General features: G+C 36.8%; 1 protein-coding gene across 3 annotated transcripts in view; it reads right to left on the bottom strand.

Annotated features, from left to right (window-relative positions):
• LOC100650787 (tachykinin-like peptides receptor 99D) overlaps positions 1–15,211 on the bottom strand; it is a 50,411-nt gene that overhangs the window by 13,405 nt on the left and 21,795 nt on the right. For all 3 annotated transcript variants that reach the window (XM_048412487.1, XM_048412488.1, XM_048412486.1), the window contains exon 2: positions 9,940–12,429. In XM_048412487.1, coding sequence (XP_048268444.1) covers positions 9,940–10,376 — 437 coding nt within the window. In that variant the 5' untranslated portion in view covers positions 10,377–12,429. The remainder of the gene's footprint in view (positions 1–9,939; positions 12,430–15,211) is intronic.

Here is a 15,211-nt window from a genome sequence, read left to right as displayed (position 1 = left end):
ATTATTTTGCCATTATATGCTTCGAATAATAAAAATACTGCCGTGGCGTCCTCAGCGAAACACGTGATTTCGGCGTGGCAGTCAAAGCGTTAAAGCTATGCTATTAGAGCTACTAGTTATATGCCACTAGTTGTACTATTTACGATATCATTATGGACATATCATTAACGATAGTTATATATGTATGTATACCGTGCATATATACATAGAGCAGGACGCAACTCATGAATTTTAATGATTTTGAAATATGTTGTTAAAGTCAATGTCCTGAGTAATTTTGTTATTGGGATCGGGCTTTTATGCAATCATCGTCATATTAATCTTACATAAATTTCACGTAATTTCACATTTCCTGCAATAAACTTAATCTCGAATTAATTACATCCAGTTACTCGAGTAATAGTAATACGATAATACGAAAGTGAGTACGAAATACGTTATATGAACGAGCGTTTTCATATAGGTAGAAACGAAGCAAAGCCAAACTATGAGATTACATTTAAGGGATTATTAGCGAAGGGGTAGGACAGTTGTTACAAGAAAATTCAATTAAATCTTAATTTGTGTGGTGTAACTGATTGTACGATGTGAGAGAGGAAAATCAGAGGGTAGCTTGCACCATCACACTTGCAGATTGGATTAGCTAAAATTGTACATCTTCTAAATAGCCAATTTTTCTCCTTTACTAGACTTTAATATATCCTACCGACAGGGATCAAGAACATGTTTCCTTCGTGTAATGCTGTAGTCGAAAACTTTGTAACTGAAACCTTTAATATTCATGATTTTTTGTTTATCGAGAATATAAATTCTTAATCGTCTTCATAGTCATTAGGAATTAATAAATTAGACTTAACTACGTCAGTTTACGTTCAGTCGGTACATTCTCGAAAAATAAGTTATAGTTTAAATAAAGGAATGCCATTGAAAAGTCTCATAACGAAGAAATATCGGTTCTTGTATCTGTCAACAACTGGAAAATATGCATATGAAACGCAAAAGAGTGCAGTGTAAGATAAACTGGCAAAGGTAATCGTAAAACCTATCTCTCAATATCCAGTTGACCATTTCATTTTTGCATTTCATGAAAGGACGAACTTACAAACGTCTGACATGCTTACACGCTTTTTAAATTTCATTCAATACAGTCTTTCTTGCGTCGCGCTGCGTCGCGTCGTGTCGCGTCGTTCAAATCTATCCCCAAAGTTCTGCAATGTGAATCTGAATCGTGAAATTCTTTGTCAACCAGGGACAGTGGTAAAATCTTGTTGCAGCTTTTTATGTTTCTTCGTTTTCGATCGTTCATCATTGTAACGTCGTCGCGTTTTCACGATTTTTCAGTTATTTTCGACAGTTAATTTGACAACAACAAATGATAACAGCAAAAATCAGTTGATACTCTATCGGTAAGAAAACGTAATATTAAAAATTGCCAAAATAATTTTTCTTCCATAATTAAAAGTAAATGTATATGTATAGTAGGCATTAAAAAAGTACAAGTTTATGATAGTAAACGAAACGGTAACGATCGAACAATTCTTATGCGGCTTTTGGAATATAGGTCACTATAGAATGTTTACGACGGAAGGTTTACGTCTGTTGAATGTCAAATCCACTGTAAACAGAAGTATCTTTGAAATGCATACGAGTTGAATATATCCTCGCCTTTGAAATAGAATTGAGATTTTAGATGCTAAAGAATGTCCACTTTCTTTGCGTAAACTTCGATAAAGCCAACTTCCAACAAAACGTTTCACGTATACAACAAATTATTATTAAGACTAAAAATTGGTCTATTCGAATCGTTCGTCCTACAATAATTACTACATATATATATATATTTGTTAAATAATAATAGTCTGTTCGGTTCATCATGTATATGGACAACGATATATACCTAAGTACCTCTACATAAGACATATAATTTACCTTCAGCTATAATTATATCGCAATTTCTGAATGCTGTTCGCCGTATGTTACATAGATGTTTAATATAACGATACTTGATCGAGCAACATAACATGTTTGTCGATGTACGTTAATGCGATGTTTATATAAATAATTTTGATGCCATATGCGTAAAGAGAAGGGTGGCTCTGCTTATAAATTAAGGTTTCGAAGTTTAAGGTTTGAACTGGAAATATCAACGTGTTTATCACCCCAATCGCACGTTTCATATAAAAAATAATATGAATTCTTAGGTATCTCGTTATACGTATCTAAGGTGTAGAATAACTGTTTGTATAGGCAATTACGGGTATTTTAATCATACACCGTACTCTATAAAATGTGAGATAATAATAATTACAGAACAGGGTAGCTCGAAGAATCTGATCGACGAAGACGCTTAAGAAAATCACTTGCTGCACGTTGACTTTTTTTCAAACGTGATTTTCGTTTGCTTCGACCTATTGGTCGACAATCTTTCCAAGAGCTTTTTTTATTCATTTTATTTCGTAACTTGTCTAATCAGTAGATCCAATTGAAAGCACATACGTATTTATATGCAATATACCGCCCTTCTATGTTGCTGTTAAAACAATATTATAAAAAAAAAGTAAAACAACATTTTTCAACAAGTGTTTCGAGTAATTGAAATGTGCGCGAAGATTGCGTAAAAATGTCATCTTTTGTTAGTTTGTTACTACGTACAATATGCGTACCGGTATATCATATATATATATATATGCGTAAGAAATGCCTTGCGACTATGGTCCATTTTAATCTTTACTTTTAAATATAAGGAAAAGTACAAGTTTTAAAGAATATGAAAGTTATGTGACATGCCAGCACGAAAGCGCATTCTATCAACGTACAAAAGTTTCAGAAACGATAGCTTCTCGCAACTCGATGCTTCACGCGGACGATATCTTGACCTGAAATTTCTGCAAACTGTCCGATGTCTTGTGAACGCAATCGTGCGAGAAACTGCATACACGTTACCACTTACCAACTCGAAGCATCTCTCATCTTCTAGAAACTAGACACTCGATCGATTTTATCCACCTGAATCTTTCGTACTTCGATCATTCTCGTGCTTTTCATCTTTTGTCTTACGTTTATTTCAATCTATACTTATTCGATCGTTACTTGCCCTAAATCCACTTTACTTTCCTTGAATCCAGCATACCGCTCTAATATTCTATTTTTCTTAATTATATCTTTCTAACAAGTACATTTATCCACGTATCGTGTCTCGAGTCTTTGTAATTAAGCAGAACTTTTTCCCACGATCTCTAATTCCAGAGCTATTCCATAAATAGTTTTAACACTGTTACCGCGTTATACGATTGCATACGGATAAAAAAATATGTTGATTATTTTTTCTTCGAAAATCTCCTGCCTTCGTTAATTCGTTAGATGCGCGAGTCTGATACGTTCCCTTTTCTAGAAGCATCCAGCGATGTCTTTCCATTTCTCACGTCCACATCCACGTATCCGGCTTATGCTCATCCTACTTTTTACCGCTCTCTTATTCTCTCTATAATTTCATAGGCAAAGCCGTGCAAAGGCCACACTCACAAATGTTCCCGTTATCCTCCATTTATAAGCATACCGATATTGAACAATGATATTGCCGCTTCGCTAACGAATCGATCGATCAAAGTGCGTTCTTTTCGCAATAAAGGAAATACCGTGTCCAAGTCACGAGAAACACCGGACAGTTATGTTTCGTGCAATTCGACACAGGTCGCTTTCAAACAGATCCGAATACAGATCCGACCAGTTACTCGACATTCATTTCGCGATCTACGTCAGAGAGGAAATAAATCTAAGAGATTCGGTTAACGTATCCTACCAATCTACCAAGTATGTTTCCAGTATGCAAGATATGCAAAACTTTGTATGCGAAGAAATTTCTTCATTGTGAATGTCTACGTCATACTTTTAATAAGATTTCAAGAGAATAATTTCGAAAGATCGAAAGGTAAATATGGTAGAGGTAAGTATGGTAGAAAAGTAAAGTAAAGTAACGCATTTTCGAGTACGTCGTACGTGCGAAAGCTCATAACGTTTTTTTACAATTGATATTGAGTGCCGTTGTGTGCTTACATGTCAGAAACACTGTCAGAAATCATTTACGATTGCGGTAAAGATTGCGGTGTTGCTAACGGTTGTAATAATTTGCGTGATACTACTTTTCATATACGTACATATGTATAAATTATCATTTACCATCGATTCGATTATAAAGCATTTAAAATTATAACATAGACACCAGTTTGACACGCCAGACTTTGAAATCGTATCTTTCGTTACTGACGATGAAATTAAGATTCACGCGTTATTTTCTGTCGAGTACAGGAATCTTTTTGCCGATCGATCGAACCTTCGCACTACCGACACCAACAGTGGCATTGGAATTTTAATCGGTTTTCCAATGGTCGGGAAATAGCACCATAGGCATTTTGATTAAAATTCGAATTATGGTTTATGTCCACGTTTGTATTTCGATTCACACGGATCTTCATATTTTCCTGTTTATTTATGCATATCTTCGTAGTAAGAAGATGAACATATTTAATCGATTTATTGGCAAATGTAACTAGAGTGACTAGAGCGAGTATTATAAATACGTAGAGTACTACACGGTTGTCGCGTACAGAAGGAAGCTCGTAGACGATAACTCGATAAGTGATAAAAGTGCCATTAATTAAAATAACTTGTTATCTGCTGGTTGTATGAAATTTGACCATGAAGAAGAACTATGTTGCATTCCTATCTGACCGCGGAATGTAAAGATATCGAAAAAGGATGTCGATGTAAGAAGATTTAACGTATGTTTGTCAAGAGAGAACGGTTGAATTTGACAAGAGAGCGGCCCATAGTTCCTTTGACAAATTTGATCCCGCTGAGAGAGTAGAATACGATGCGATAACAAAATTTAAGTCCGAAGTTTGACATCGATTTTGCGATAGCTTCTCTATTATATATATATATTAGTCCCAAACAGACTACATATCGCCGAGATGAGGCGAGGATATACAATCAATCACATTGCGCTGCTTACTTTCCTTCCACCCTGTACATATCTCGTCGTTCTGTCGGTTTTCCGATTCATTCTCCATGCGTTTAATCATCTGCCTTTTCCTTTAACTGGCCTAAACCTTTTCTCGCGTAGATATTCTCTGATACCCCTAGATAATTAACGAAACCAGCCTAAAATCATTGGCGAAGAAACCAGATATTTACATGTAATACGCGACTTTCTAACTCTTGCCAAGGATAACCTCTTCTCTCTTACTTACAATTCCACACTTTTTCCATATAAAATGCTTCTCATATACATATAAGACGCTCGTTTTACATTCAAGTCAGATATTAAGTAAAACAAAGACTCGTAATTAGAATCGTGTTATTTTCAATTTTTTTCCTTTTCATTCTAGGCGTCTTTTATCCGCAAATAAATCTTTAGTGCTTCAAAGTTTCCTCTACCATAACATTGGCATAATATGCGAATATGTATATAAATATTAATAAAATTATCGTACAGTTAGTCGCACGTTACAACAATTATATCGAGTGTTATATTATAGTTGCGAACAGGAGATTTCCTTTCAACGTTCATTAACGAGTAATAAGCGACTTTGTCGAGACAATGAAATCGTTCCGTTGCACGAAGCCAGTCGTTAAGCGTTATCGTTAGGCGATTTGATTATCCAAATTTCTGTAAATCGAGTTTCGATGAAACGAACGTTTAACAATATTCGGTTAGATTTTTACTTGCCTCCTTATAAGCGTTATAATCGTCATAAGCGATTTTACGAAAATTAACACAATCCTTGAAATTATATTCATTCGTTGACGAACGACCGGCACAACTACACATATCAGTGTTGCGTTCTTCCTTTCATGCAGAAAAGAATGGCAGAAGAGGAAAGGATGGCAGAAAAGAAAGGTCACTTGCCCCATACATAATCGAATGAAATTCTCGCTACGTACGAAATTTTTGCCACATATATACAAAGTATTTTCTGCGCCATCGCTTCTTTCTACGTATTCTTTGTAGAGTACGTTTACATTGCAAGTTTGTGCTTTTCAGCACACAATTCACTGATGTACGAAATTGCAAGCATAACGTTAGAAATCTCATCTTCTATACATTTTCTGCCGCACCATTCCCTTTAATATGTACTCCAAGGTGATAATAGAATAATTTTATTCTTTTATACTTGGTATTTGAGTTTGAATCGATTCGTAACAATCCTACTTGTCTATTTTAAGAATTCTTAATATCATTTATAATTGTACGTATTATTTGGTAAATACTTAATTTTCTAATATTTTCATAATTCTTCACAAACGAGGATAGATAATAACGACCAAATATGTTTTATAAACTGCTTCTATCATTTGACTTTCGCTTATAGCATCGATCTATCATTTTGAAAATGCGTCTGTCTCGGTCTTCCCGTTCCTGTTATTAATATTAATTTCCAAGCGAGGCATTCATCAACCACATCTTAATCCACACCAGAGATGAGACATCGACCCCCGACCCTCGGACTCTTTTGCGCATCATAAACTACACCGAGCCCCTCAACATCCACAAACCAAAACGCATATAAGTCGAGACTCGAGTCAGCTCGAGCAGTTCTTGTTCAGCCTTTCCCTGATTCAGTAGAATTCTACCTCTGTAAGATCATCGTAATCATTAAATTTATAATAAAGCTTGACAAAAAGAAAGTTAATAGTTGGGTTACGGCTCAACCTTCTTGTTCTTATAATCCAAGTCTCAAGTTTACGCGACACTCTCTCGGGTGCTCTTTGCTCGTAACGAACCAATCTTAAACGACTTTGCTTCCAATTGACAATTCAGAGGTATCGACGTGATGGGCGATTAACGTTATTCACAATGCTTCCCATTCACGTGCAATCGTAGAGATCTGTCTCACTTCTTGATTCGATTCTCGCCTCTTTACCGACGATTAGTCTTTTTTCTCAATTTCCATCGTTGTTAGCATCGATACAAATTGCTGTCGACACCGTTTCGCCGATACGCATCTACATATATTCTAACGTGTACACTAATCATGAACGTTAACGTGAAACCTGGTTGTCGACGCATGCGTCGCAAATAGGGTTGTCATTTATAAAATCACTAATCTAGGATAAGGGGCATTAAAAGCTCGAATTTTCCCGCCTGAATCCTGCACTCTTGTCGCTATTTTTTAGATTAGCTACAATGTCCGAAAATAAAAGCTTCTGTAAATTATAGATTGTAGCTGGATAGCTGATTCAGACTGCTTCTAATGCGTCTGATGCGAACGCAACACTTGAAAACCACTTCTAGAAAAACAAATGCATTGCTATCCAGTATATTAGCATAGGTGCGTCTGACGCATGCCAGATCACCGTATGCAATGCACATATACATGTATGTATAGCATGATAGCGCGGATGATCGGTGGGGGCTGACGGTTCGGATTTTGGATACAAGCGAGCATCGAGACAGCCGAATCCGGGATGGCAAACCCTAATCACAAATCGCAATATGTTGCAATGTATAAGGTAGAGCGTACAGTCCTCTTTACATCTTTCGATGCCTGTCGCTTGTTTCTGCATCGATCGATTTCGATTATTCCAGCGATTTTCAATCTCTTTTAACTTTACGGCGAACATAAACCAATTGATAAAATTTTCTGGCACACCAAAAAATATATTACACTTGGTTCAAGCCGGAGCATTTACATCAGACGGCTATTATTTTAGCTATCGTCATTTTGTTATTTGACAATGTAAAGAAAACGAGGGCAGTGAAAATCGCCCAGTTATTCGGCTGATAACTTGACCGTTAATACGACCTGTTAACTATTTAATACTAGGAAAGATGGTATGCGTCGAAGATACTCGAGTTTAGTCGAGACTCAACCTATATATTGCGCATACACGTACTCACAGCGAATCGTGATGGTTTCTTTCACAATTGAAATGCCGTTCGTTCCACCAGAAATTCTGGAACCTGAGCTTCTCTTGCAGTCTCGATAACGCACATTATCATTTATCGGCAGTGTCACAGGCATGCGAGTACGACGTGCCGTGCCATTCACGTTCTTCTCTCCGAATCGTTGAAGCATAATTCTTCGATATAGTCACGGGGCTATCGAGCTATTGGAAATCATCGACGCCGATTCCATTCGATTCGATTCGATTCGATGTCGTTTACGGTCTACCTATGCTTGATCGTGATCGAAAAAATGCCGCCACCAAAAGTATGGTTTTTAAATAGATTTTTCCGAAGAGATTCTCGCGGTTAATATTCGCAAAAGAGCTTTGACCCACCCGTTCAGAAGCTTCAGACTTATTTGTTGTTTCTGTACTACTACCATAAGTATACCGTGTATCATTTTGTGGCAGGTTCTCGAGGAGTTTTTCGACGAGGCTACGCGACGCGTTAAGTTAACTTTCGTCCGACCTCGCAAACGAAGAGATTACTTACGGCTATAGGCGACGCGCTTTCGCACAAGTATTTTACATGTATTTCGTATATTTTTCTAAAATACTTGTAATCGTAACTGCGAATATATATTAAAAGGACGATAATTTATGCGATTCGTAAATAAACACAGTCAGAGTTTGATACCGACAATAATGCAGTTTGAAGTATTATCTTTATACCTGTAATATCTGTAATACCTGTAATACCTGTAATTACGGGAAACGTTCCAGTTAGGTTTGTTTATCTTTGACTCTAGCGAAACGGACCAAGTTACTACTACTACTACTTAAATTTTCATAAATCTGTTATTTAATTATTATTATTACATACTTACACACCGGGAATGAATAAAATATGTATGTATGTAGTATAGCTACTTGAAAAGAATTATTTCACAAGCGTTTCATTAATATTCGACACGAGCTTGGAAATTTTGAAACATTTCAACCAATTATTAAGAATTTTATGATTAAAAAAATAACCGAATAATTATTTTATCGATAATAGATCAAAATGTTAAATAATACCTTGCTAAAAAAAGAAAAAAAGAAAAAAAGAAAAAAATATCATTACATGCTATAACCAGCAGTTGTGCGGAACTACTTAATAGTATTACATATAAATGATTATCAAGTAGAAGTAAAAGTCGGTTGATTAAAGGGTTAAATTTAAATTTCAGGAAAAAGGCAGTGAATCGGAAATTACGTTTTCTTTGTACGTTTCCACGTACACAGCACAGTTAAAATTGTCCAACAAAGATTGGAATGTCTGCCTACAGAGAAAGCTGCATTTCCGTCTTTGAGATCGTGATTTTCATCTGCTGTTTCGCCCGTCTGTAGTCTGGCCCGAGCGTTATTTATTTTCCTGGAGCGACGAATTGTCAAGGTGGCGTTTCTATGTGCGCGCATTCGAGGCCAAAGCTAACCGCATATTCGTCCAGTTTATGGACGTGTAATCTCTCGCATGGCGGTTCCATTTCACAGATTTCATCTTTTCGATCTTTTCCTAAGACTCTCGATCGTAACTATTGGAGCAAAATTAATTAGCTATTAAATTGTATTTAATCGGCTTTCAAACACCGCCGCGTACTTTGGCTCGAAGCAGTCGAGGTCGTCGAGTTCTAAATCATAATCCTTGATAATAGGAGTTCAATTAGATAGAAGTTTAGTTTCAGCCAGAGGCTGACTATATTAAGATAAGGTATTATCCGATATTGCGTATAATTGTCGAAACTCGTCATAAATAAATATCGAAATATCACTGAAATTGATCATGCAATTTCGATTCCGATGTATTAAAATGCAAATATTTACGTATGTCTGACAAAGTCAAACAGCTCGATAAACAATTCACGACAAACAGAAGAGTACTTTGTCTCTCTTCTAATTGTTAGATTACTTCTATCTATACAATTTCTTACTAAACAACGACAAATAAATGAATATATGAATATGAAAATTTTGTTCGGCTCGACTTCTGAATAAGAATAACGCGCTTACCTATCTATAGAAATTGCCATTAAAGTGAAGACACTGGCGCATATAGTGAGCACAGCGACGAACTGGCAGATCTTGCAGTAGAGCGTGCCAAAGGGCCAGTGACTGTTCAACATGTAGATGTAATTGAAGGTAACGTTCAGCGTAGACACCATCGCGTCTGCGATGCTCAAGTTTACCAAGAAATAATTAGTGACCGTGCGCATCCGTTTGTGCGCTAATACAATCCAAATGACTATCAGGTTGCCACCAGTTGCCACGACGATCATACAGGCGAACAACAAGGTCCAGATCATTTGTCTCCACCACGGAAGTATGAATTGATTTCTCAATTGTAAATCCGTGATATTTGTGTTATTGTAGTAAGTGTTATTTTCCATCAGTAGCGTCATGTTGAACGGGTCGGGCGTTGAATTTACGAAAACTTGGAGGCTCTGCATTTTCCTCGCAAAATTTGTTAATTTGCTGACAAACTATCTATCTTCGGATCTTTCGATTATCTTTTGATTTTGATCTATTAATTTAATACGAATAAGCACATTTTTACGCGTTACACATTTATTTGAAATTAGCTTCTTTTATTGGAAATGACGTAGAGGTGACTACGCACCTCGCACAAATACCAATTTCAAAACATTCGATCAACACGATTCGTTTAAACAGTTCAAGACGAACGTATTAAAGTAGTTTTTCCAATCACTTTTCGCTTTACCTTTTTACGATTCACACTTGTGTCAAATCAGCCCTACGATTTATCATATACTATACCGGCACATATTACGGCTACGTTAATCAGATCGTTATATTTTATCGTTTTTCGATGTCACAGTTTGTTTTATTAACTTTTTAGGTGGCAACGATCGCCAATTCTGAGACGATTTGCAGAGTATTCAAAGACAGGAACGCGTTTCATCTCTTCCATATCGATACGATACAGGTATAATGAAGTTGATGCCACTTTATGCAGATTTTGTTTGCGGCACGAGGCAGGCGGACAACTGGCATGGCCGAGTCACCGACTATGCTCGCTTCTACTTCTGTTTCACGCGCGAGCGCCTCTAACAGGCTTCCATTCGATTAACGAGCAAGTGCTCAGCCATTGACCTATTGGACCAATTCGTATTGTTTTCGTGGGTTACTTTTATACGGCGAAGAAGATTTTTTTCATCCGAATATCAATATTCTAGATAGAACGATCCAGACTGATGCCATTTCACACGATATAGATTTTCCATCGACGATGCTAATCCATTCTCCTTCTTTATTCCTTGCATCGCTCTTTCCCTGGATCGTCAACGTTTCGCTGGATTAACTCATTCTTTCTTCTCACTTTTTCCTCTCACGCGAAAAATCTGCCAATGTACCTATGCTTTCTTATCACGTTTTGTCGTAACGATAGCAGCGTCTTTCCTGTTGTATTCTCGCATTTCACGATTCTAACATCCACGACTAAGAACGTTTAGCCGGTATCGTTAAAGAAACTCTGACCGCAATTCTCCACGAATTACCACCCGATGGACTGACATCTTGAACACCGAACACCATGTAAACTTTACGTTATTTCATTTCACGCCTCGAGCGCACTTCAAAATACATCGACCAGCCTTTCACGCTTCCGTTTCTTCACCTTTTTGCCCTTACTGTTTATGCGTCTTGCGTCACTTTGCGTCGTACCAAATTTCTTTTGCGTCCTTTTATCTATATAGATTTTTATAGCGTATTCTTTCCTATCCTCTGCCCTTTATCGCGAATGATAAGTCGATCGTCAATCAGCGTTGTTTATTTTTCCTTCTCTACTCGTTATCTGTTTGTCGTTACGAAAGAAGATTCGCCTCTCATCTTCCGTGCAACCGCTTTCCCGTTGTTCTTGTTAATTTTCGCACAGTTCAAATATTCCCCTTTGAGAATTAGTTTCAGATACAAGGATGATAGATACTAAGAATTCCTAGATAGCTTTCTACTCTCGGCAAGATCTCGACTTGAAATCGGAAAGACGATTATTCGCAACGACGATCGAACGACATTCCGTGCCAATATCTCCGAAAAGATCCTCCTCTATTTCGAGTTACAACCGATACCAAGAATCGTTGTTTGTCGCGCGAACGACGAACCATTTCTGTGTACGTGATGAGGGAATACGCCTATTAAGTACATTGAATTCCAGAGGAGAAATATTGCATTAAAGATACATGGGGAATCGCACCGGTTCACGGCAGATACCTTTCAACAACCCTTTTTCGCCACGTCCAGGGACTAACAGAAAATTACTTGCAGATATTCGCCATTTCGAACGAAGATAAGAATGCTTCTGTCTCTGTTCACAATCATGCCTGTTTCCATGATACTTCCGACGATCCTCGTTTCAATCGACGTTTCAGCATCGTACTGTCGATTCCTTTCGTTTGCTCCAACTACGTTTCGCAACATTTTCTCACGTCCGCAATTTCATTGAAAACTCGTTCCATCGCACCCTCCGCGAAAACAGCTTTAGCCCTGCAACATAAAAAGTAGTTTTAGCATTTTTTCAATTTCAATTGCTTTTAACAAACTTGTACTTTTATTCTCTCGTAACCTAATCGACATTAATCGTAATTATATTATTTCCATCTGCTCTATCTGCTCTATCCGCTCTTTCTGAATTAGCATTCGTCTTCTAAATAACGGTAGTTTATAATTTTCTGCACGCGTGCTAATAAACAGCATACATATTTTTTAAAATATAAATATGTCATGTTACGGTAGTTTGGTCACTTAATAATAAATTAAGCTCTCATTCTCTCAGACCACTTACATACAAAGTTACACTTTCTTAAACTTTGATATATTTACGATTACTATACAGCGAGAAAAAAGATAGAAATAGCGCGATTCTTCGTTTTATTACGGACATTTATTACGAAGAATGGAACTGAAATTATAAATTCGTTCCAAATGATACGAATAAAAATCAACCCTGTTACTAACATCATTGTTGCTAAGTCGCCATGGAGATCACTAAATGGAATATCAGAGGAAACGTTCGTTACGGTTTTTTGAATAAGAAATTCACCGCAGATCCGCAATGTAACATTTTTCTATTTCTTACGAGACTTTCGGAAAAAATAATATTTAACGAAGCAACTGAATAGCGAACCGAATCGGTATCAATGACTTTTGCTGGTTGTAATTTCCACCTCTCGACCATCTTCACTGTAGTCATGTACAGTATAAATTCGGCAATGTATCGATCAAAGCTTGTCTCTCTTTACCGAAAGTTCGTTTTAAAGTCGCTCGTTCCATCGTTCGTAAAGCACTTTTACTTTTTATTGACCAAACAATTTTTAACGTAGTGGAATCCGGTTGAAAAAGGAATGAAAGTAATCCTGGATGGTAGCAGAAAGACGAAAAGTTTTACGACAGTTGTGATCAGCGTCGAACAAAAAATACATTTCTCTAACGTTCCATCACATCGGTGAGTAAAAAAGTTGCCGGCAAAAGAAAACCGCGTTAACAAGCAATTTTGCTCGTACCATCGATTTTTTATCTCGTAATTAGAATAAAGATATATCAGGGCAGCGTACTAAATCGAGGTGGATTAAATCCGTCGGGCTACCCACATAGTTGTAAAACATACGTGAGATATCCGATGCTTTATCCTATCGATACGATGGATCGCTAGCGATGATACTTGAGATGAATCGAACTCCTGTCAAACCGCATAGCAGTTTACATAGCTGAGAGAGTACGAATTGTTGCATTGTTCGCCTAGAGAATTTCACACAACTTGACTGAAAGTTAGCAAGCACGTGGACAAATATTCTGATGCGTATGTATGACAAATATATTTATTTACAAACAAATGCAAATACCAAGCGTCATACGTTACGATACATTTCTCCTTACACACATTTATAAAATGATACAATACAATACAAATAGATATTCGATGTATCTGAAGTGTATATTTATATCTCGCTCCCTTAATGAAAGTATTACTACGTATTGTACAAGTATCTCTAGGTGATACCGAGTAGAAATCTATTTTCAAAAATATCTATTCCAAAATATATATATTATATTATATATGTACGTAGTGCTGCAACGTAATCCGAGATTAAACGAATAAAATTGAGAACGCCGCTTCCATTGCGATTTTACAGTGCGATTTTTCCCGATTTGAATCCGTACTCTGATTTCTCACTGCTATCTGCAATAGCATCAATTGGCCCTTCTTCCACTCTTTGACCACACCCTCGTTGTTCGTCGAGTCTAGAACGGTGGTAAAATTTATTTTCCGTATAGATAATTTTCAAACGTTATTCGATGTCTGACAGCGAGAACAGTGACTAGAAGCAGGTTACGAACCAAGCTTTATCCTTCTTCTTCCTCCTCCTCCTCTTCTTCCTCTTCTACTTCCTCTCTCTCTCTCTCTCCTACTTTCTCTTCGTCATCCCCTTCGTCTTCTTCTTCGTCTTCTTCTTCGTCTTCTTCCTCTTCTTCTGGGAACGACTCCAGTTGATTTTCAAAATTAGTATCGAATATTCGGATATGGAGTATCTTGTATAAGTATCAAGTAGTGAGTGACTAACGAGTAGCGAGTAGCGAGTGCGTGTACCATTGACTACTGGAGGTAACATAGGTATATGTTATATGTACTTATATTTTCCTTTAATTTTATGATAATTACCGTTGCATTCACTATACGTAGACAAGATCTTACATTTTTACTTTATTCGTTCACTCTAGCTAGGACGACTCGGCAAACGCATTTATCACTCTTACTTTTCTTTATATCGAGGGTAAACCCTAACCAATTAATTAATGCCGTGCCATTCGAATTACGTACTTCCTAGAAGATATTGCCATTGAAGTATCTGCTTATTACTATTAATAGATACTCAAGTACAAGACTAATTTTCCATAAGAATATCTATATTCATTGCTTACTTCTCTTACTATAATAAGAATTTAATTATTTGCACTTTACGTACGTGTTCATTGATAAAATGAATTCGTTTTCGAAAATGCATCTGTTTTTGGACAGAGGATCGTACGATCCAAGAAAATGGAGATGCTCCCGTGAAACGAATCTTGCAGATATATTTTTATTCGTGTCAATATGTCAATGTATCGCAAATATTTTAAAGGAAACTCGATAATGATCAAATTAAGTGGTTATTACAATTATTTTTTGTATTGCTTTCGCTTCGAATTATATGTGTCTATCATTACCGTGGATATTTTCTATCATATTGATAGCACTTAAAATCGCGTCGTACGATGTGCTAGAAATTTT

This window comes from Bombus terrestris, chromosome 15 (genome assembly GCF_910591885.1).
Source record: "Bombus terrestris chromosome 15, iyBomTerr1.2, whole genome shotgun sequence".
NCBI lineage: Eukaryota > Metazoa > Arthropoda > Insecta > Hymenoptera > Apidae > Bombus > Bombus terrestris.
The sequence above is the reverse complement of the archived record's forward strand: the minus strand, read 5'-3'. Positions and strand labels throughout refer to the sequence as shown.